General features: G+C 63.3%; 2 protein-coding genes across 2 annotated transcripts in view; both read right to left on the reverse strand.

The window, feature by feature from the left end:
- Positions 1–4,379: 4,379 nt before the first annotated feature.
- Positions 4,380–13,597, reverse strand: PRKAG1 (protein kinase AMP-activated non-catalytic subunit gamma 1). Its single transcript, XM_074935213.1, has 12 exons — positions 13,508–13,597; positions 10,695–10,743; positions 9,278–9,384; positions 8,845–8,926; positions 8,673–8,731; positions 8,338–8,383; positions 7,944–7,998; positions 7,505–7,631; positions 6,976–7,141; positions 6,170–6,207; positions 5,711–5,857; positions 4,380–5,312 (listed from the first exon to the last, which is right to left on the reverse strand). Exons 1-12 carry the CDS (start codon positions 13,514–13,516, stop codon positions 5,208–5,210), a joined length of 990 nt encoding a protein of 329 aa, XP_074791314.1. The 5' UTR covers positions 13,517–13,597; the 3' UTR covers positions 4,380–5,207.
- Positions 13,598–15,045: 1,448 nt separating this feature from the next.
- KMT2D (lysine methyltransferase 2D) overlaps positions 15,046–20,593 on the reverse strand; it is a 43,123-nt gene continuing 37,575 nt past the window's right edge. Inside the window, 5 exon segments of the mRNA XM_074935196.1 lie at positions 15,046–18,388; positions 18,889–18,997; positions 19,644–19,717; positions 19,879–20,164; positions 20,408–20,538. Of these exon segments, the coding sequence (XP_074791297.1) occupies positions 18,296–18,388; positions 18,889–18,997; positions 19,644–19,717; positions 19,879–20,164; positions 20,408–20,538 (693 nt within the window). The 3' untranslated portion in view covers positions 15,046–18,295.

Here is a 20,593-nt window from a genome sequence, read left to right on the forward strand (position 1 = left end):
ATGGCCCCTCTCCCGGTGCCCTGCAGACACCCCGCTCCCCCCAGCACCCACTGGCGCCTGGCTGGGCCCTGGGCGATGGCAGGACCTGCAGCTGAACCCCATGAATGCTGCCCGCTCCCCGACTGCTCTGCGGGACACCACGTGGTCATGGGGGGCGGGGGGCTTGTTGCTGGGGGACACCCCCTTCCCAAGTGATGCCCCAGACCCTGGGCTGCCCCCACGTACCTGCTGACGGGCACCTCCTGCAAGCCCAGCTGGGCGGAGCTCAGCTCAGCCTGGGGCCCGTGTGTGGGGGGGTCATTGCTGGGTTAATGGGGATCCCTCCACCCAGCAGCGCTGGGGCCTTGGCAAGGCGATGGGAGCGTGGTACCTGCCCCCCACGACTGAAAGGGCCTCCCAGCTGCTATCCCCCCCACCAAAGCTCTGCTGGTGTCACGACACCCCCCCAGCCCTGCCGGGGGAGGGGGCAGCGCCGAGCAAAGCTGCTTAGTGGTTAGAGCCAGGACGCCTGGGTTCTGTCCCCGGCTCTGGGAGGTGCGTGTGGGGCTGGGCGCCAGGATGCCTCGCCCGGCCAGGGCCACGGTGCCTCAGCCCTGAGCCTGCCACATGGGGCATGGAGGAATGAACCTACTGAAGGGGGGGGTCAGGGCTCAGCCCCCCCAGGCTTTACACAGGGACCCCCCCTTCCCCCCGAGAGATGCCGCAATCACAAAAATTACAAGGTTTGGCACAACGTGCTGCAGCCCACGCCGGCTCCGAGCGAAACCTAGCAACCAGGCGCCGGCATGGCAACGGGCCCCGGCACGGGTGGCACCAGCTCTGCCGAGAGGGGCTGGGGGGGCTCTGCCGAGGCGATAGCGGGGGCCCCAACGAGTCGGGCTGGGGGCTTGTCCCTCTGGGCAGAGCAGCAGGTGGGGGGCTCTGCTCTGCTCTGCCCGGGGTGTTCACTGGGGACAAGGGTCCCTGCTCAGTACTGCTGACGGGAACCCAGGAGATCGGGACGGGGTCATGGCCCCCTCAGTCTCAGGGCTCCCACCCGGGCCAAAGCAGGGTCCGGCCCCCAGGGCAGGGAGATACCAGGCCGTGCCCAGTGCGGGAGACAAGCCTGGGCAGACGCACCCTGTGCCCACCTCTCAGCCCTGCCCCAGCAGTGCCCCCCGTGACCTGGCTGCCTGTTTCCGTCGCTCGTTGGGCTCTGGGCTGGGCTGGATCGGCGCCTTCGCCCCCTCCGAGCCGCGGCCCTCGGACACCGACCCCAGCTGGATTGCAGGGCCCTGGAGCCGGGACAGCAGCACTGACAGGAGCAGGCGGCTCTGGGGCCGTGTTATTCCTCAGCCCCCCCGGGCCCTCGCAGCCTCCCACCCGGCAGGGAATGTGCCTCGCTCAGCATCGCCCGGGGAGGCGCCAGGGCTGGCGAAGGCTCGCCATGCAGGGGAGCTGGGGCACTGAGATGGGCGAGGACTTGGGGGGGGGGGAGAAAGTCCCCCACCATGTCCCTTGCCTCCAGACCCCCCTTCCCAAGAGGCCTGTTGATGACACTGCTGGGCTTGGAGCTCAAGGAAGCCTGTCGACCCCACACCTGCCCCAGCCACTGGTGGGTCACACCCCCTCCCCGCCTTCCCTGCAGCCTGCACCTGGCAGCCCCAGGCCTTCCATCCTGCAGCCTGCACCTGGCACCCCCCAGCCCCCTCCCACCCTGCACCCCCCCAGTTCCCCCGCTGCTGATCCTGATCCTCCCCAAGACAAGTGGCTGCTAGTTAAGTTCATGGGAGCTAGTTTAAGCTCCCAGCCTTGCCCATGTCCCCACTCTCCCCCCGCGCCCCAGGTCAGAGGCGGCTGCAGGCCAAGCCTTGGGACCGTGGTGGGGGCTGCTTAGGGGGGTGGGGCAAGGCCCAGATAGTGACAGGCCAACGCCTTCAGTGAGGTGGGGGGTGTCCATGATGTGACAAAGTGGGACTGTTCTTAATGTTTCCTCTGAATAGTGTAGGGGTGCCTCAGTTTCCCCTAGGCAGTTCTTAAGTATCTAGGGGGTGGGGTAAGGGTGTACGATCATTGCAGAGCCCTAGAGGGCAGGTGTGTGCAGGGGTCTGGACACAGAGAATGGTCGACACCCTGTTTCCTGGCCACTGATGGCCTGGGCCCTTCCCCCCTGCAAGGTGAGAGCTAAAGGGCTGAAGAACAAAGGAATCAGGTGACCTCCTGGCCCGGGACAGCAGCTGGGCTACCCAGCGGGTGCTAGCCAGGCCCTGGGGCCACGCGCAGAGCCAGGCCGGGGTCCCGGGCACTGAGGAGGCTCCTGTGAACAGAGGAACCCAGGAGTCCTGACTCCAAGAGCCATGCACTTACCTCTGGCTCAGGCTCAGAACCCCGGCGTCCTGGTGCCCAGCTCTGACCACTAGCCCATGCTCCCTTCCTCCTTACCCCTCCCCCAGCTGGCCCCTCCCTGCAGACGCCCCCAGACCGGCTGCTGTCCTGGGCTGCCTGGTCACCCCTCCCGGCCCAGCAGCTCCCCGGCCGGCCGGTCTCTGAGCCAGGGGAACGAGGGAGCTGCCAGAGGCTGGCGCCTGGAAGAGGGGTCCTACAACCCCCCCTCGCCCCCTGGCTCTTTCCAGCCCTTTTAGAAAACCCACGGGTGGAACAAACAGGGATTTACGGCTGGACAACGACGCAGGCTCAGCGGATTCCCGGCCACCCCGCCCCAGGGATGGTCACACTGTGGGGCGGGCAGGGAAGCAACCCCCCCTGCACCACCCATTGAGCCGAAAGCACTCAGTGACCCACTGGGTCGGGGGGGGGGACCAGCAGGCCCTGCTCTTTGCTCCAGATGGGCCAGTTCCCAGGGGTCCCCGCAAGGGACCAGGGCCCAAGCAGTGCTGGGCAGCGACTCAGGTTCGAATCCCCGTGCTGGGGCAGGGGAGGGTAGGAGGGAGACGCCCCAGCACCGAACACGCCCCCCATGGCAGCTGTTTCTGGCCCCAGTGAGGCTCTTACAGGGCCCAGCTCAGGAGCTGGCAGAGCCCAGGCCCCAGGCGAGTGTGTGCAGTGCTGCCCCCTGCTGGCAAACCCCAGGGCTGGGGTAGCGAGATTGACGGGGTTGGGGGGGGAGCCCAGGGCTGGGGTAGTAGGGGGCTGCGGGTCAGGATGGAGGGGCACTGGCAGGGCTGGGGGGAGCCCTGGCTGGGCTAGCAGGAGCTGTGGGTCGGGAGTGAGGGGCACTAGCAGGGCTGGGGGCGGGGGGGAGCCCTGGCTGAGCTAGCAGGGGCTGCGGGTCAGGGGTGAGGGGCAATGGGAGGGCTGGGGGGGGGGGGGAGCCCTGGCTGGGCTAGCAGGGGCTGCGGGTTGGGATTCTGTTCTGTTCCATACAGGTTCTCATCCCACTCATGGCATCCTGGTACCGGGCACCTTTCAGCCGGGCACTGGGCGACTTGGCCAACATCTGGTCTGTGTGGCTGGATCTCACGCCCTGCCCAGTGGGAGGGGTTGCCTGCGTGCAGGGCAGGGGTTGGTTTGTTTATAGGCACAGAGAGTGGGGCTGGACGGGCCCTCCCGAAGCACCTAGTCCAGCCCCTTGTGCTGAGGTAGGGCCCAGGACCCCCAGCCCAGCCCTGACGGGCATGTCCCACTTAGCCTGAAAACCCTCCAGAGCCAGGGATTCCACCCCCCTTGGACCTTGTATCCACCTGGCAGCCCCATGCTGGTCCTGCCTCTCACTTGATGCCCATCAGCCCCAATGCATCTGTAGAGTTCGCAGGTCCCCCTGGCTCTCCCTTGCCCCAGACTCCCAGGGCCCAGCGTGAACCGTTCCTCCCAGGCCGGGGTTCGAACCCTTGTCTTGTTCCTGCTGCTCTGCTCCAGCCTGCCTCGCGCTGACCCCCCGCAGCGATGACCCAGCACCGAGCAGTGGGACAACGCCCGCCCGTGCCTGCCGTACGCTGCTCCCCCTACCTCCCCAGAACGATACTCCCCTTTTCCCAGCTCCACCACCTTGTTGGCTCATGCGGTTTGTGGTTCACGCTGAGCCCGGCTCCTTTCCGGCCATGGGACCCTCGCGCCAGTTTGCCCATGGGCAGCTGCACTTTCGATTTTTCCTTCCCCAGGGACATACTTTGCACTTGTCTTCACTGAATTTCATCGTGTGGAAGGTCATTCTGGATTCAAATCCTGCCCTCCGAAGTGCTTGCAACCCTGCCCAGCTTGGGGCCAGCGGCAGATGTTCTAAGCATCCTCTGCCCCATCACTCACGTCATTAATGAAAACACTGACGAGCAGCAGCCCTAGGAGCGAGCCCTGGGGGAACCCTGCCCCTTGCTAACGACGCAGAGTCTGATCCATCAACCACTTACGCAGCCACCTAAGAGTAGCGTCATCTAGACACGCGGCCGGGTTTTTATTACAGACTTACAATAACCGAGCAGTGATGGGTGCAGATACTGTGGGGGCGGGGTCCCAGGCACAAGCCCCTGGGAGTCTCCTCACCCCCACCTCCCAACAGCCACCAGCCCAGACTCCGACTAAAGACGGGTTCCCACCCTGGGCCAGCGAGAGGACGAGTGAGTGAGGCCCCTGCCCCAGGCCGGGGGTCCAGCAACAGGCTACAAAAACAGTGCTCAGTAAAAACAGTTTGGACTTTCTTAAGGGAAGGGGGGAAATCACTGGGGTATGGGGGGAGGGCAGTTTCAGATGCCCGGGGCAGGGCCGTGTGGCGTTGCAGGGCAGGAGCTGGTTGAGATCTGACCCCCGGGGGGAGAGGGGGATGAAATAAGGAAACTGTTCCAGCCCCCGGGGGGGGGGGGGGGGGAGGGGCGCAGAAATGGGAACAGGTCCAGCACCGTGGGGCAGCTGATCACACAGGGCTTCCCTGGCCATTTCAGGAGGGGCTGGCAGCACCAGTGCAGGGTGCCCAGCTAGGATCTCCCCGGCCAAGTGATGCCCAACACATGGTGTTGATGCACTGTAGGGCCTGGGGGCCCAGCCCTGCCCCACTCCAGCCTGCCTGGGAGAACTGGGTGGGTTTATTGCTGGCTTTTGGCTGGCGTGCAGCCCCCATCCCGCCTGCTTGGGGGGCTGCGGCTCGGGAGGCGTGATGCTGGTGGAGCAGGGCAGGGCCAGCGGGTGATGGGTGGCCAGGGGGGCCTGGCATCCATGGTCCCTGTCCCTCAGAGCCCCACCGCGGCGACAGTCTCAGAACAGGCAGCGGGGTGCCCCCCTCAGGGCTGCGGCCCGCCCGGGAGCACCAGTGCCTGCAGGATGTCAGAGAGGGAGACGATGCCCTTCACCACTTCGTTCTCATCCACCACCACCAGCCTGTGGACCTGCGGCAGACAGACAGACCACGGTCAGCCAGGGGCCCTGCAGCCCAAGGGAGCTCGGAGCCCCCAGCACTGACACTGGGGTTTGGGCCAGGAAACGGGGGGAGGCGGAGCCGTGGGCAGGGTGGGGTGGGATTGGCTAGGACAGGGGGGCTAATGCCAGTGCCCGGGGGGGCCAGGCTGACTGGGAGGGAAGAGTTGTCCCTGCTCCTGGTCTCCCATCCAAGTCCCTGGGTTGGGTTGTGTCCCTCCCCAGGGGTCTACAGGAAGGGTCACGTAGGGCATGGGGGAGGCCATGGTAGGCTCCGGAGGGGCATGGGGGCTAGGAGGGGCCCCGCAGGGCATGGGGGGGATCCGGGGGTGGGCCCAGGGATAGGAAGGGCCGCACAGGGGGAGATTACCTCGGCCTCCACCAGGCGGTTGATGATGGTCTCCAGGGTCTCGTGTTTGTAGCACGTGAGCACCCCCTCGAAGTACTGCGAGCGATGCTGCAGGGCCTGCGTCACCGTCACGTCCAGGTTGTTGTACATCTTCTCGGCCGCCAGGTTCTGGGGACGGGGGGCGAACGGGGGAGCTGCACTCGCTGGCCCCAGAGCAAACCCTGCCTGCGGCTCTCACTCTGCCCCACAGCAATCTGCCCCCCAGTGGGGGCTAAACTCGGCCATGCCCAGCAGCGACAGCCACCCACGGGCAACAACTCAGGGGGCGTCTGTGTGTGACACCCATGTTCCAAGTGGGGGGAGCACCAAGTCCCACCAGCCGATACAGGCACCCCCCATCCCACCAGCCCCACGCCCAATCCCACCAGCTGGCGTAGGTACACCCCGCACCCCAAGCTCTGCATTGGGGATGGTACTTACAATGACGTCAAACTTGGAGTAAATGTCCACGACCCGACCTGAGACAGAGGAGGGGAGGGGGTGGTGAGACGGGGACAGGGCCTGGCTCCCTCCCTCCCCGCAGCTGGCTGACGCTGAGGTTCCAGCCCTGCAGGGCCCTCTGGGGGCCTGGCCTCGTCGTGGGAGCTCAGAACTGGCGGGATACGGGGCCAGGGGAGGACGGGGGGGGCTGGTATTGGTTCCATCCAGGGGGGTGACGGACAATGCAGAGGTCAATACCCGTGTTTTACCTCCCCCATGCTGCCTGGCAGCTCCCGGGACCCGGGGGATTCTCAGGGGTCCCAGACTGCACTCCATGAACTTGAGGGTCCATCAATTCGCTTCCTGACAGGGATACAGAGGGGCTGGCAGGAGAGGGAGAGCCGAGCGTGGGAGAGGGATGCAGGGAGCGCGGGAAATAGGCGGCCCCCGGCCCAGCGTGGTGTCTGGGTAAGCTGGGGACATGTATGGAGCTTAGCTGGGAGCCCTGGTTTGCAGCCGCGGCTCGGGATTGGCGTATTTCTATCCAGCGCGCTGCCCCGGGGTGGGGGTGGGGTGTCTGGCTCTGCATGGGGGGGTCTCAGCTTGGCATGGCCCCCCGGGGGAGGGGAGCTCACAGGCAGTCCAGTCCAGACCAGCGTACCGAGGAATGAGCCGCCTCCGGAGTGGGGGGCCAGCAGGCTCCTGCCAGAGGCGGGCACGGGGGAGATACAGAGACTGTGGGCTCAAGGGGGCAGCTGGCCCTGAGCTGGGACACGCCATGTTCCCCCCCCCCCGCCCCTCCTCACCTGACTCGTCCACCACGGGCAGGGCGGAGACACGGTGCTGCACGAAGATGCCCAGGGCCACGTACAGCGGCGTGTTGGCGCGCACCAGGGCGATGTTGGCGTAGGTGCCGATCTTCAGCTGCTCCAGGGTTTGGCCCATGAATTCCGGCTTTGGGACCTCTGCTATCTACAGGGAATACGGAAGCGGGGGGTGTCATGTGCCACCAGCCCGGCCTGTTGGGAGTGGGGGGGAGCCCCTGCAGCCAGAGGAGAGCGGTGCGAACCACCTTCTCAGCCCAACGGCAGGGGCTGGGCGGCGCCATCACGGTCTGAGCAGGGGACACGCAGCTGTTCCTTGGTGCCAGGTGGGGGCATCCGGCTGGCGTCCACGTGGCAGCCTGGGCAAGGCGTGTTCCCGCCGGGGGCCAGCTGGACGGGGCGGGCGCCCGAGCCAGGGCAACAACTGAGCAGGGGACACCGCCCCCGCCCCGAGTCCCTGCAGGGGGCAGCGGGCAGAGCGTCAGCGAGGGCCCGGGTGGGCAGGACTTACAAAGAGCTTGAGGAACTTGAGGATGCGTTTGTGCGTGAGGATGTAGAGCGTGTTCCCGGAGTCCGGGTCGATGACAGGCAGCCGGTGGATCTTGTTCCGGATCAGCGAGGAGACGGCATCGAAGAGGCTGCGAGGCAGAAGGGGGCAGGGTAGACAGGTGCCCTGAGTATGGGTAGAGCCCCCCGGACTCCTGAGTTCTCCTCCCAGCGAGCAGTGGCTAGTGCAGGGCTCCTGGGCTTGCTCGGCCAGCAGTGGATGGCAGCCTGTAGCCCCAGAGCCTGTAACCATCGTATGGGGACCAGCCCTCCATGGGGTCTTAGGCCAGGCCTGGGCTGTCAGGCGCTAGGGCAATGCACATAAATAATCCCCCACCGCCCCCTTTCCCAGAGGGCACGCAGAGCCCTCAGCCCCCCAACGGGGCCAGCAGCCAAGGTCTTACCTGGCACTGGGGGAGATGCAGACCAGTGGCTTGAAGGAGTCTTGCAGATAGACCTCTGTGGGGGAGAGGAGATGCGCTCAGCGAGACACTGAGCGGGGGCCACAGAGTAGGTGGGGTCCCAGCCAAGGGCGGGGGGGCACGTGGGGAGGAGTCATGAGAGGTGGGGCAGGCACGTGGGCCTGAGGCAGCTTTCAGCTCTGGTTGGAAACAGACCAGCTCTGTCCTTGGCACGGGGGGTTTTGCAGAGCCCAGGGGATCCCAGCCCCCCACCCATGGCACAGTACCCCTCAGCTCCCCCTTCGGTTCTCCCCCCTGGCACCACTGCACCTCCCCTACACTGTGCTCCCCTCCTTCTCCTTCATCCTCACCCCCGAAACACACCGCCCCCCCTTACCTCGCCACGTTTCGATTTTATGCTCCTCCAGCTCGTAGATTTGAACCTAGACGCAGGGGGGAGGGGAGTTAGCCTCAGTCATCTCGGCCGTAGGCCCGAGCGCGGCTTGGGGACTGTGTCCGGGGCAGGGGGTGGGAGGCGCAGTCCCCAGCGCTAACAGCCCCACCCAGGAACGAGGTGCGTGACCCTGTTGCTGGTGGGGCCGTTGCTGGGGGCTTGGTTATAACCCTCAGCCCCACAGGAACAAAGCTGGCAGGGGCAGGGGCCCGCGCAGCCCCACGGAGCTGGGGCGGGTACCCATCCCTGGCACCAGGGCAGGAGGGGCCCATCCTTACCATGGCCGACTTGTAGTAGCGATGGAGGATGTTGATGAAGTCAGTGATGGTCAGCATCCCTGGAGGGAAGAGAGCAAGTGAGTGGGGCAAGAAGCCTCCGGGCAGCCCGGTCCCCAGGGCCCTTCTGGCCCCCAGAGCACCCCCCTCCCCCCGAGCTGCGGCCCAGACTTACCCACAAAGCTTTGCTTCTTGCTGTCCCAGAGCGGGGCGGCCCGCACGCCATTGGTGACCAGCGCGAAGAAGGCTTTCTTCACCTGCAGCCCAACACAGACGCACGTCAGACTGGGGGGGATGGGTGGGCAGTGCCTGTCACAGTTCCCGGGAGGTGGGGGAGGGCTGGAGGGGGCTCCTGCGGGGGTCAGAAGCAGGATGGCCTGTCAGAGGTCGTGGGGCAACCTGTGCAGCCAGGCGGCTGGAGCAGCCAGCACTGGGGGCCGAGCCCAGGGAAGCTTGTCTCAGGGCCTCCTGCCCCCTGGGGTGAGCCCACCTGTGCCGCGGGGGACCCACCTGAGGTGTGGGCACACACGTAGCCACCGCCAGTCTTCCCACCGTCTAGGTGCGCACCCAGCGCCCAGCCCTGCCCGCTGCCCCCGCAGAGCACCCACCTGCAGGGAGGTGTCGAAGACGACCAGCTTGGAGCTGGTGGGGATCAGGTCGTAGCAGCGATGGGACCTCATGAAGCAGGAGTACACCCCGCTGCCAGGCTCCGTGTCTGCGGGAAGAAGGCGCAGTTAGGGGGCTGGGGGAGGGGAGTGCAGGGGCCTGCTCCGGCAGTGAGACTGGGCAGGAAGTGGGCATGCTGTGCCCCCGGAGCGGTGTTGGCCTGGGAATGCGGCGGGGGAGTTTCACTGGGGATGGGAGACCTGAGAGCATGTCACCTGAGCCAGGGAGGTAACACCTCTGCCCCGGAAACTGGACAAAGGCCAGAGGAGAGAGCCTGTTTGGGGGGGGGGGGGGGGTTGGGGGTTGGTTTCACTTTGGTGCTGGAACGCAGGGAACCCCAAGGCTGGGGTCTAAGCTCCCTGCCCCCCAGAAGGACTTGACTGAGGGGTCCTGGTGTCACGGAGTGTGGGGGAGTCCAGGCCCTGCACCCCTCTTCCTGGGATTCACTGAGACTCTCAGCCAGCCAGTAAAACAGAAGGTTTATTGGACAACAGGAACACAGTCCAAAACAGAGCTTGTGGGGACACCCAGGACCCCTCAGTCAAGTCCTTCTGGGGAGCAGGGAGCTTAGACCGCAGCCCTGGGGTTCCCTGCGTTCCTCCACCCAGCCCCGAACTGAAACTAAACCCCCCCAGCAGGCTCCCTCCTGCAGCCTCTGTCCACATTCCCGGGCAGAGGTGTCACCTCCCCCTACCGGCTCAGGTGACAGGCTCTCAGGTCTCCCATCCCCAGTGAAACCCCCCTGCCACATTCCCAGGGCAACACTCCCCCCCGCCCTCCCCCCCGCCCAGGGTCACATCTGGTTGTACCCACAACCTCTCGTTTAGACTGTGTTCCTATTGTCCAATAAACCTCCCATTTTACTGGCTGGCTGAGAGTCACAGTGAATCCCAGGAAGAGGGGTGCAGGGCCCGGACTCCCCCACCTGCCGTGACAGAAGAGCTGTCAGTGCAGAGGGGAAGGTCTGGGGGGTCAAAGGGGTCCTGCTCCGAGGAGCACCTCTTGCTCCCAGTCTGGGAGCATGCCCCCCTCCCCTGCATCCCATGAGTGCTCGCTCCCCGCAGCTGGGGGCTGTGTGCAGGGGGATGGGCCCAACGGTCCTGCAGAGAGCGACAGACCCGCCCCAGGAGCTGGGAGGACAGGCTGAAAACCCAAGGGAAGAGGAGCCTGGGGGGCTGAGAACGGTTTCAGGGCTGGCAGAGGAGGGTGATAGATTGTTCTCCATCCCCGGAGGACAGACAAACCCCTGCCAGGTCTAGCTGGTCTAGCGAACACAGCGCAGGGGACTGGGCCAGACACACCCGTCTGGTCTGAGCCCCCGTATGGCTGGATGCCCCCTTGCCCTGACCCAGCCCTCACCTTCGGGTGCCACGGGGCACTTCTCGGCAATGCTCTCAGGAACTGGGCCCTGCAGACAGACAGAAATCAGAGACTCCCCAGCGACCCACAGTGCTGTGCCCCCCACCCTGAGATGAGACCCTCCCTTAGAGCAGAGCAGAGCAGCTGCTGGGAAGAGGAGAAGCAACTGGGGACACTGGAAATAAGATGGGTCGCACTCCTGCCCCATAACATGGACTCATTGCTTTGGGAAAGGAACATGGCAACCCGCCCCCCCCCCCACACACACACATAGGGGGCACCCCTCCCACGCAGCCCTGCTCCTGCAGCAACTTAAAAAACCTCTTTAACAAATCATTTTTAAAGTCCCCCCCACCCCACACACAGCTGCACTGTGCCCCTCTCTCTGCGCTGTGCCCGGGGCTACCCGCCCCGCTCAGGGCACGGCACGCACGAGGCATGGCAGCGGGTTTCCTTCCCCTGCCCATTCCCAGGGGAAATCCCACTCCACCCAGCCAGTGCCCCTTTAACCTCCTGCCGGCCCAAGCAGCGATTCCTGGGCCCAGCTGAGTAGGGAGGTGACTTGCCCACACAGCGAGGCAGAGCTGAGTGAGAAAAGAACCCAGGAGTCCTGGCTCCCAGCCTCTGCTCTAACCTGCTCCTTCCCTTGGGCAAATCCTTCGCTCCCGGAGCTGAGCAGTGCTGGGTTTCAAGGTGGGTGAGCTGGGGGGTGGCTGGGGCCATAATGCCCGTCAGGCTGCAAGGTGCCTGAGCCAGGGAGCTGCCGGGAGGAAGTGAAAGCCAAGCCTCACTTTTCACTTTCCTTTTCAGAGAGGGAACCTGGCTCCGGCCCAGCGCTGGCCGGGCTCTCGAGGAAGCTCTGGCCGCTACAACGGAGCGACCTCTTCTCCTTCATGTCAACTGATCTCAGGGCGCTTTGCAAACTGCACCCAGGAACCGCTTCTCATGCCTCCGACAGGCAGCCACCTCTGTGGCAGAGCCCGGTCGCTGCTTACCAGGTGCAGCTACGCGGCCCCAGGGCTCGGGACAGGGAGGGAGAATCCTGCCCCCAATTCAGAAAGAGAAGGGACGCTGGAGGGGGCAGGAGGCCCCAGGTGGGATGCGCCCAGCACACAAGCCTAGCACCTTGACAGCTCCCGGTGGCCACGCCCTGGCAGCGATGCCCCATTAGATGAACCATCGCTGTGGAGGGAGCCCAAGAGCCGGCCGGCCAAGGCCTGGGGCCAGTCCCGGATCCAGCCGCATCTCAGCATGGAGACCACCGAGGCTTTAGGCACATGGACATTTCTCCAGCAGGAACCAGACTGAGTCCCCTGCTCATCCCACCATGGCCACTGCCACGCGGAGAGGACTTAGACCAGACTTGGCACCCCAACCACAATCTTGCTAAACCCCCTAGGGACGATCGCCTGGCTGGCCGCAGGCTCCCTGACAGCCCCAATCCGAGGGCTCTGTCCCTTTAAGCCAGGCCCTGCACCAGCCTGCCTGAAATGTGGACAGCACTGGCCCGTGGGCACTGCCCAGCACCCAGATTCAGCAACACGCCCCGGCCGCTCTGCTGCAGGGGCACGTGGCCTCGGGGCGCATGGGGGAGCCTTGCCTGGCCAGTTACAAGGTGCTCCCCCAGCACGTCCCAGGGCACAGGACTGCCCCATGCAGCCAGGTCCATTCCTGGAGCCAAGCAGCGGGGCTGGGATGTGCACTAAGGAATGGGAAGCAAATCCCACCCGGCCCTCTGGCCTCCAACCTCCACGGGTTGCCCTGGGCGGGTATTTTAACCCCTAGGGCACGCACACAGTGGGTGGGCAGGGACCACAGCCCGGCCGAGCCCTGAACGCTATTTCCAGGCCAGGAGCCCCCCAGATCCTGGCAGACCCCCTCCCCGGGCTGCAGGCATGCATCAGTGTCTCAGCCGGGGCACCGAGGGAGCGGGCCGGGGACACACCGGAGTCCCCAGTCCGGGGCTCAGCACAGCAAAGGCCCAGGAGGAGGAAATGAGGGATCTGGGCGCAGGCGGGGCTGGGCACGGAGCTCACACCCCCGGGGCGCGGGGCGCCCTCCGGAAGAGCAGCTCCCAGCCTGCGCACAGCCCCACGGCGCCACTGGCTTCACTGGCCCGGCCGCCCAGAGGAATCCGTGCCCGGCCGCGGGTCGGGGCCGTAGCCCCAGAGGGGGCCCCCCAGCCCCTTGGCGGGGCCACGCTCCGGCCGGGGGACGCAGGCAGGCAGGGCTGGAGGCGGGCGAGAGCTCCCAGGACAGACACGAGAAAAGGGCTTTGGGCTCACGGCTCAGGCGCCAGGGAGAGGAGGCGGCAAGGCCAGGCCAGCGGGGCACAGACGAGGCCCTCAGGGGACCGGGCCCCGGGCCCCTGCGCCAGGCGCTGCCACTCGCCCCGGAGCCCGCGGACCTTTCGATCTCGGGCCCGGGCAGGGGGGGCCAGGGCGGGGGGGGCCAGGCTCGGGCCAGGCAGGACGTGGCGCCCCTGGGGGCCGGGCAGGGACTCAGAGCGGGGGGGTCACCGGGGGGCCGGGTCTGCCCCCCAGGGGCAGCGTAGGGGGGGGCACGTGCTGGGGGGCCCGGGGGGGTCTCTGCTCCAGGGCCCCTCCCAGGATAGGGGACCCCGCAGCCCCCCCCACTGCAGGGGGAGTCCAAGGGGGGTGACGCAAACCCAGGGGGGGCCATTCTCGGGGGGGCCCGGGGGGGGGGTCCTGTCCGGGGGGCCCGATCCGGGTGCCGGGACGGGGCCCGATCCGGGGGGCTCCCCACGCGGACCGACCGGGCCCCCCCCGTCCCGGGGCCGGCCGGGCTCTTACCGCCTCCATGGCCGCGGTTCGTCTCGCTCCCGCCGAGCAGCCGGGGGCAGCAGCGGGCGGGGCCGGGGCCGCTTCACTTCCGCCCGGATCTACTTCAGCCGCTTCCGCCAGCAGAGGTCATGTGACCGGAAGGAGACGCGGGAAGAAACCGGCGGATAAAATGACCCCTGAACCCAGTGACCTTTGACCCCCACGGAGCCGGGACCTCCCCGCCCTTAATTATAAGGGGGCGGGGGCCCAGAGTAGGCCCTGGGGGGGCACAGGGGTGGGGGGGTCACACACTAGGCCCCGGGGGGGCACAAGCTGGGCACTGGGGGGGCATGGGGTGGGGTGGCACAGACTAGGCCCCAGGGGGGCACAACCTGGGCACTGGGGGGCATAGGGGTGGGGGGGCACAGACTAGGTTCCGGGGGGCACAAGCTGGGCACTGGGGGGGCATAGCGGTGGGGGGGCACAGACTAGGCCCTGGGGGGCACAAGCTGGGCACTGGGTGGGCATAGGGGTGGGGGGTCACAGACTAGGCCCCAGGGGGGCACAACCTGGGCACTGGGGGGGCATAGGGGTGGGGGGGCACAGACTAGGCCCTGAGGGGGCATAGCGGTGGGGGGGGGTCACAGACTAGGTTCTGGGGGGCACAAGCTGGGCACTGGGGGTCCCAGGCTGGGGCAGGTTTCCACACTTGTTCTCTCAGTCCCACTCTCACCTGCAGGAAGGACGCGCTTTACCCCCCCCGGGCCTGGGGAACTCTCTGCCACCAGATCTCCCCACAGCCACAGGGGGCACCGGGCTCCCAGCAGGGCTGCATCTCGCTGGGACTAGAGTAGGAAACACCAAAGCAGAGTTAGGGGCTGGAAGCTCTTCCAGGCAGGAGCCAGCCATGAGCTCGAGGGCACCACCCTGGGGCAAAGTTATCCCCTAATTGTCCAGGGGGGTATTTCTTGCACCGTCCTTTGAAGCAGCTGGTGCTGATATGCGGTAGAGATAGGGCCGGGATCTGTCCAGGTTTTCCAACCATAGTCCTGTTTTTTAGGTAACTGGCCCGAGAACTCAGGGTGCTCAGTGCACGTGGGAAGCTGTCCCATTTAATGGGCTCAGGATCATCCCTGACGTCGCAGGTTTTCATACCTCACAAGGGGCAACCCCAGGTAGAGGACAGAGCCTGGGCTGTAAGGAGGCACTGATCCAATCCCCTACAATGATGCCTGTAGAGGGGAGCCTCAGCAGCCTTCTGTCACCGATTGGGAAATGTGTGTATGGCTGCCTTTCAATCATAGCAGCAGAGAAGGGGCAACCTCACACCACCCAGCTCTGGTCAAAGTGCTCGTCTTTAAAACCTGGGGGGAGTAATGGCCCTTTGGCCCCAGCTCTGGCACCCATGCACCACTGGAGCACAGCGACTCTCCTACAAAATCTTTTCCCAGAGGAGGCTGGTAGGAGCATGAGCTGGGAACTTGAGCTGCATTTAAATTTGGGGGAGGGAAGAGAGAATATGGAACAACAACAACAAAAAAACCACAGGCGGAAGTCCAAGATCACCCAGTATTTAAAATGCACTTTTATTTTTTTCCTTTAAAAACAAACTCAGAGAAGCAAAATTTGAAACTCACTCTTTGCCTCTTTAAACATAAATTATATACATTTCAAAATTATATCCAATACAAAACATGCCACATACAAGTTCATTTTTTTGTTTTTCTTAAAAAAGGAATAATTTTATTTTTTCCATTCTTTTCTTTGTTACGAAGGACCACCTCGCTGTACAGGGTACACACAAAAAATAAAACCCCAAAACACACAGGAAGATTCCTCACAGAGTCCACGCTTGCCATAGTTTTATTTTAAACTTTATTTTTTTAAAAAAACCCAACAAAATAATAAATGGTTATTTCAGGGTCATAAAAGGTAAAACTTAGAAGATAATATCTGCAACTGTAAACAAACAGAAGTATTGGACAAGGCTTTGAATGCAATTTTACAAGCAGAGAACTTTAAAAAAAAATCAAATGTCAGCTCTGGGGCTGGATTATAGTTTATATAAAAATTAAAAACTGTATAGGGTTCCCCCCTCCCCAGCTAAAATCTACAGGACTATTTTATACTCTAACCATAGTCTAAAAAGTCTTACAACCTGCTATACTCTGGTATTTTCTTTCCTCTTTCCCAGCTTTAATTGTTTTTTTGTAGTAATTTTTTAAATTTTTATTTTATACACTTTACAGCCTTCCAAGTTAATGGAAAAAAACAAAAAAGTTATACTGGCTTTTTCTCTCTCACACATCTTTATTTTAAAATAACATCCAGTGGTTTTATTATTGGTAAAAACGTTTTTTTCTCTACACAGCTCCCATTTTATTTACAGGGTTAAATTTAAATTTTGTGTATAGTTTTTATTTTATTATTCCCTGCCCTCACCCCGAGTTCCAACATTTCATTTTAAACCTTTTGCAGCTTTGAATAGTTGCAGAAGCAGCTTTTTAAAAACACGACACCACTTCTCTCTCACTCAAAATCTTTTGATTTAAAAACATAAAATGCCCTGGGGCCCCCTCCCCCAGATTTCACTCCCCCCAAAATAATCTCACTTCATTTCATTCCCTCTCCCGCCCCAGGAGAGGAAGGAAGTTTAATACAAAAGAGACCCCTCCTCAGCTGAGCCAGGCAGCTGTGGCATGGGAGAGCACTGCAGGAGTTCGTTCTGCTTCTTTCCTCACAACTGTGCTATTCCCTATGCCGTCCCCGAGGGGGTGGGGGTGTCAGGCCTTTGTGCGTTAAGAGATGTCAAACGATACAGTTTACTGGAAAGGGGCAGCGAGAGCGGGACCTCCTGCCCCATCTGGTTTACAGCAGTCTTAGAAGGTCCCTCCCGGATGAGCATTCAACCGTCAGCAAGAGGGTGCTGTGGCAGGGGGAGGCTGGAGGGCGAGACGTGGTGCCCAGTTTGTAATGTCACCAATCCTCTCCCTTCCCTGGGGAGCCCACGCCTGGCAGGAGGCTCCTGGACCCCTTCACATACGGGGTTTCTATTTAACAATGAAGACAAGAGCAGGGAGTGGGGAGGATGTTTGCTCCCCCTGGTTGAGTTATGGAACATGCCCCCCCTTTCCCCCCCAAGATCTCCCCTCCCGCACAGTCCAAAATCTCAGCCAAGCAGAGCACAGAAGAGAGCCCCCCAAGATTCTAATATATACAAGCTAAGGTATAAATAGATAAATACCCCCCATACCACGCCGACATTACAGACCCAGACAGCCTCCTCAGGCCAGCCTGGAGCAGCAGTTCTGCTAGTGAAAGGGGAGCTGGTTAGTGGGGGAGCGGAGTGGCTGAGGCAGGGCCCAGAGCAGAGCTCGGCCCCCCACCCTACCCCCAGACTCAGGAGTATGGCAGCAGCAGTCAACTCTCAGCCTGAAACCAGGCCCCCCATGGAGCTCAGCTCCTCCAGCCCCAGGGGCTTGAACGGACACCTGGTCTCCCCGACACGCTGGGCTCAGTGTCCGGCAGCGGCGCTCGGGGGCTGCTTGTGCCGGGCTGGGAAGGTGGGTGGAAGCAGGGCCAGGGTCTTGGCACGTTCTAATTCAAGCCCCGAACCCCCACCTCTCCTGGGCTCTGCCTCTGGGCTGGCAGCAGAGTGCCCAGCTTTGTGCACGGTGGGGGAGTCACCAGGAACACACCTGTGCACCTAACCGGGCGGGCCCCACAGGTGGGGGGAGGGGATCCTGGGATATTTTATGGTCTCTCTCCTTCCAGGCAGAACCAGGTCAGAGCTCAAGGCAACAATCTCCCTCTGCCCCAGGCTCCCCCCACGGCCACTAGTTCTCATTCAGAACGAGGAAGGTTGCGTGTGGTCAGTCTCGGAGGGAGGGTCACATTGAAAACAGCAGAATCTAACACTTAAAATGAGGTAGGTTTGGGTGCAGAGGCTCCTTGCGTCCATGGGGGTGGGGAGCCCTTTTCTGCACGCGGCTCTCCCCAGCTCTGCTCCAGCAGTGGGTGCCTCCTTCACATGCTCACGGTGCTTTCGTTGACGGAACAAGAAATAAACCGAAGCCCAAGCGAGCTCTGTCTGTCTCCAGAGAGCCGGGCTGGGAGGTTTGGGATTGTCAAGCTCAAGGAGTCTCTTTGTTACCTTGGTAAGTTAGCGAGCAAATATTATTAGTTTTTTTTTTGTTTGTTTTTGTTTTAAACAGACAGACTGGATCTGAGCTCCCCGTGGGTCCGATACCTCGGCCGCCCCGCCCCGGACTCCAAGCTGGAGCACCCCGATCACCCCGCATCCATCCAGTTATTTACAGTGAGCAAGGTGGACAGGGCAGGTTTTGTTGGTGCCACAGGCCCCACCCTCCTCACAAAACAAAACAAAGAAAACCCTGAGTTGCCAGTTCATCAGTTCCACTCATGGCGCTGCGGCCACCCACCCGGGGAGAGCAGCGCCCTGCCAGCAGAGGCCCAGGGCCGAGGCGCGCAGGGCTGGAGTGGCTAGGGAGAGCACCGAGGTCCCTAGTCTTTTCGATATGCCCTCCCTGTGGAGGTGAGGCGGGCAGCATCCGATGGGTGTGAGCAAGGACGGGCGCCCCCTGGAGCCACCTCGCCTTTGGAACTGAAGGTGGCCCCGGCTGACCCACCTGCACCAACCTCGCTTCCTGGGTTCCAGATGGGGACGTTTCCCCTGCGCCATCTCTGCGCCCCCCGCCCCCAGCATGGCAAAGGGGGAGGAGAACCCGCAACAGAGGCCTCCTTCAGCAGGCTCTGCTGTGCCCCCGGGGCTGCCTGTGACTGGTGGCCCCGTGGTGGCTAGTTCATCCATTTCCTGCAGTTCCAGGCTCCGCAGTGGCAGGGGATCTTATGCTGATCGTCTTCAAAGTCAAACTGGTAGTCGTAGGTCAGCTGGGGGCGAAAGGGGCAGAGCGTTACATAGCCAGCAACGCCCTGGCAGATCGGCAGCACTCACATCACCAGCTGCCGAGCCACACCATGCCTGCCCCGTCCTGGCCCCGTGCAGCCCCGCCCCGTCCTGGCCCAACTTGTGGGGGGAGGAGGGGGGCCCTGGTGCACCCCACCCCCCTCCTCGCCTATCTCCAGGGGGCCAGCCACAGCCCTGCCCCCTCCTGGCCCACCCAGACTCTGCTTTGATTGGGTCCTCTTGTGGGGCCGGAGCTCCCCCTAGTGGCTGATCTCTCCCCAGTGCTCTGAACAGCTCGGGGTGCGCCTATGGGAAGGCTGGCGTGTGCGTGCGTGCTGGGTGACCTGCTGGGCAGATGCTGCTAAGGGGGGCCCCGCCCGCTGCGCCAAGCTCCCTGAGCCAGGAGGCAGCACTAACCGCATGCCAGAAGCCCCAAGGCCAGGCTGGGACCCCCGCCCCCCGCCTCGTGGACCCAGTTCCCTACCTCCTCCCCTTTGGGAATCCGGCGGCTGGAAATGATAATGATCTTATCTTCCTTGTCGAAGGTCACGACCTCAGCCACACAGTTTGGGGCGCAGGAGTGGTTAATGTACCTGGCAGGAAGGGCAGAGAGGAGGCATCAGAGTGGGGATCTGGGTGAGCCCAGAGTGAGCGGGTCAGGCCCTGCATCCCCCTGCCCCCCAGCAGGAATGCTCAGGCACAGCTTGGGGGGCGAAATACGAGACTTGATATGTCGAGTCAATGCCAGAGACCCCTTGCACAGCTTGGGAGGGGAGACAGGGTGCCTGACATACAGACCAGAGGATGGGGGGGGCTAGAGCCAGGACTCCTGGGTTCTCTTCCCAGCTCTGCCACTGCCAAATCCCTTCCTCACTCTGCCTCGGTTTCCAAGTTCCCCACAGCCCCCAGCTCATGGGGCTGACGCGGGCTAGGCCATCCAGGTTTACAGGGAGCAACGTGACTGCGCTCACCCAACGGGGCAGGTACCCCCTGTGCAGCTGGCCTTTCAACCGGAGATCGCGTCAGACTTGAACCCAGCACCTTTCGGATTGTAGTCGAGTGCCGTAAGTTCTCAGCCACTGCCCTCCGCACAGCGGGGGTGGGAGAGGGTGTCAGTGACTGCAGAGCACCCAGCTGAAGAAAGCTAGAGGGGGCAAGCGGCTCCCACGGGGGCATTTCCCCCAAACTCCAGCACCGCCGCCGCCACCCCCCCCCCGGCCATGTGCCCCACACCCTCACCTGGCTGGGCCCCCCGTCAGCGTGGCGTCGATGACGTGTTCATTGTTGATGCGGAACATGTAGATTCCTCTGTTCTGGGAGCCAGAAGAGCAGAGAAAGCCAGTTATGCAGCCGCAGGGCCAAGGGTGTCCTTGGGACAACCCTGGGTCTGAGCCCACAGGGTGCTCCAGGCCCCCACCCAGTCCCTGTGGTGTCTCCCCCTCCCTCCCCCCCCAGACCCGCCCCTCACACACACCTGCTCCTCGTAGATCTTCTCGCGCCGGTTGGCCACCTCGTTGCGGATGATGGTGCCGATGTACTCGATGACCATGGTGTGCTTCTCCAGGTCCTTGGCGGCGTAGAGCCCCAGCCCCTGGATGCGGGAGCGCGCCAGGTACACGTTGTTCTTCCACTCGGTCTTGAGGCGGCGGTACTGCGAGGACTTGGAGTGCACAAACTGCTTGCTGTAGGGCGTGTTGGTCTCCCCCGTGAAGGTGCTCTGGTAGGCCTTGGACATGCTGGTGCTGTTCAGGGTGTGGGGCCTGCAGCAGGCGGACAGCATGGGCACGGCGGCAGTGGGGAGATGGGGGTGGGGGGAGGGACCAGCACTGACCTCCCCCAGCCCCGAGCACATGGGGCCCCAAGGGAGTGGCTGGGAGAGCCCAGCCCGTTGAGGCTCAGTTTGCAATTCCCTCCCGCCCAGCCCCAGGCCTGGGGAACCCCAGCTCCAACCCAGGCCAGGGCCCCTCCCCCACAGGTGGCCCCCCTCCCTCTCCCCCGCTAACCGTTTGTAGTGGGTGAGGATCTTGGGCTCGGAGCGGGCACAGCCGGTGGGGTTGATCATGAGCGGCAGCTCCATCAGTGGGTGGCGCCCGTAGCGGAACAGGTAATTCTGGCAGCTCTCCACGCCAGGCAGCTGGGAGGGAGCAAGCAGAACCCACCGTGGGTTGGCTGACAGCACCCCAGGCCCG

The sequence above is a fragment of the Natator depressus genome, chromosome 20, assembly GCF_965152275.1.
Source record: "Natator depressus isolate rNatDep1 chromosome 20, rNatDep2.hap1, whole genome shotgun sequence".
Classification (NCBI taxonomy): domain Eukaryota; kingdom Metazoa; phylum Chordata; order Testudines; family Cheloniidae; genus Natator; species Natator depressus.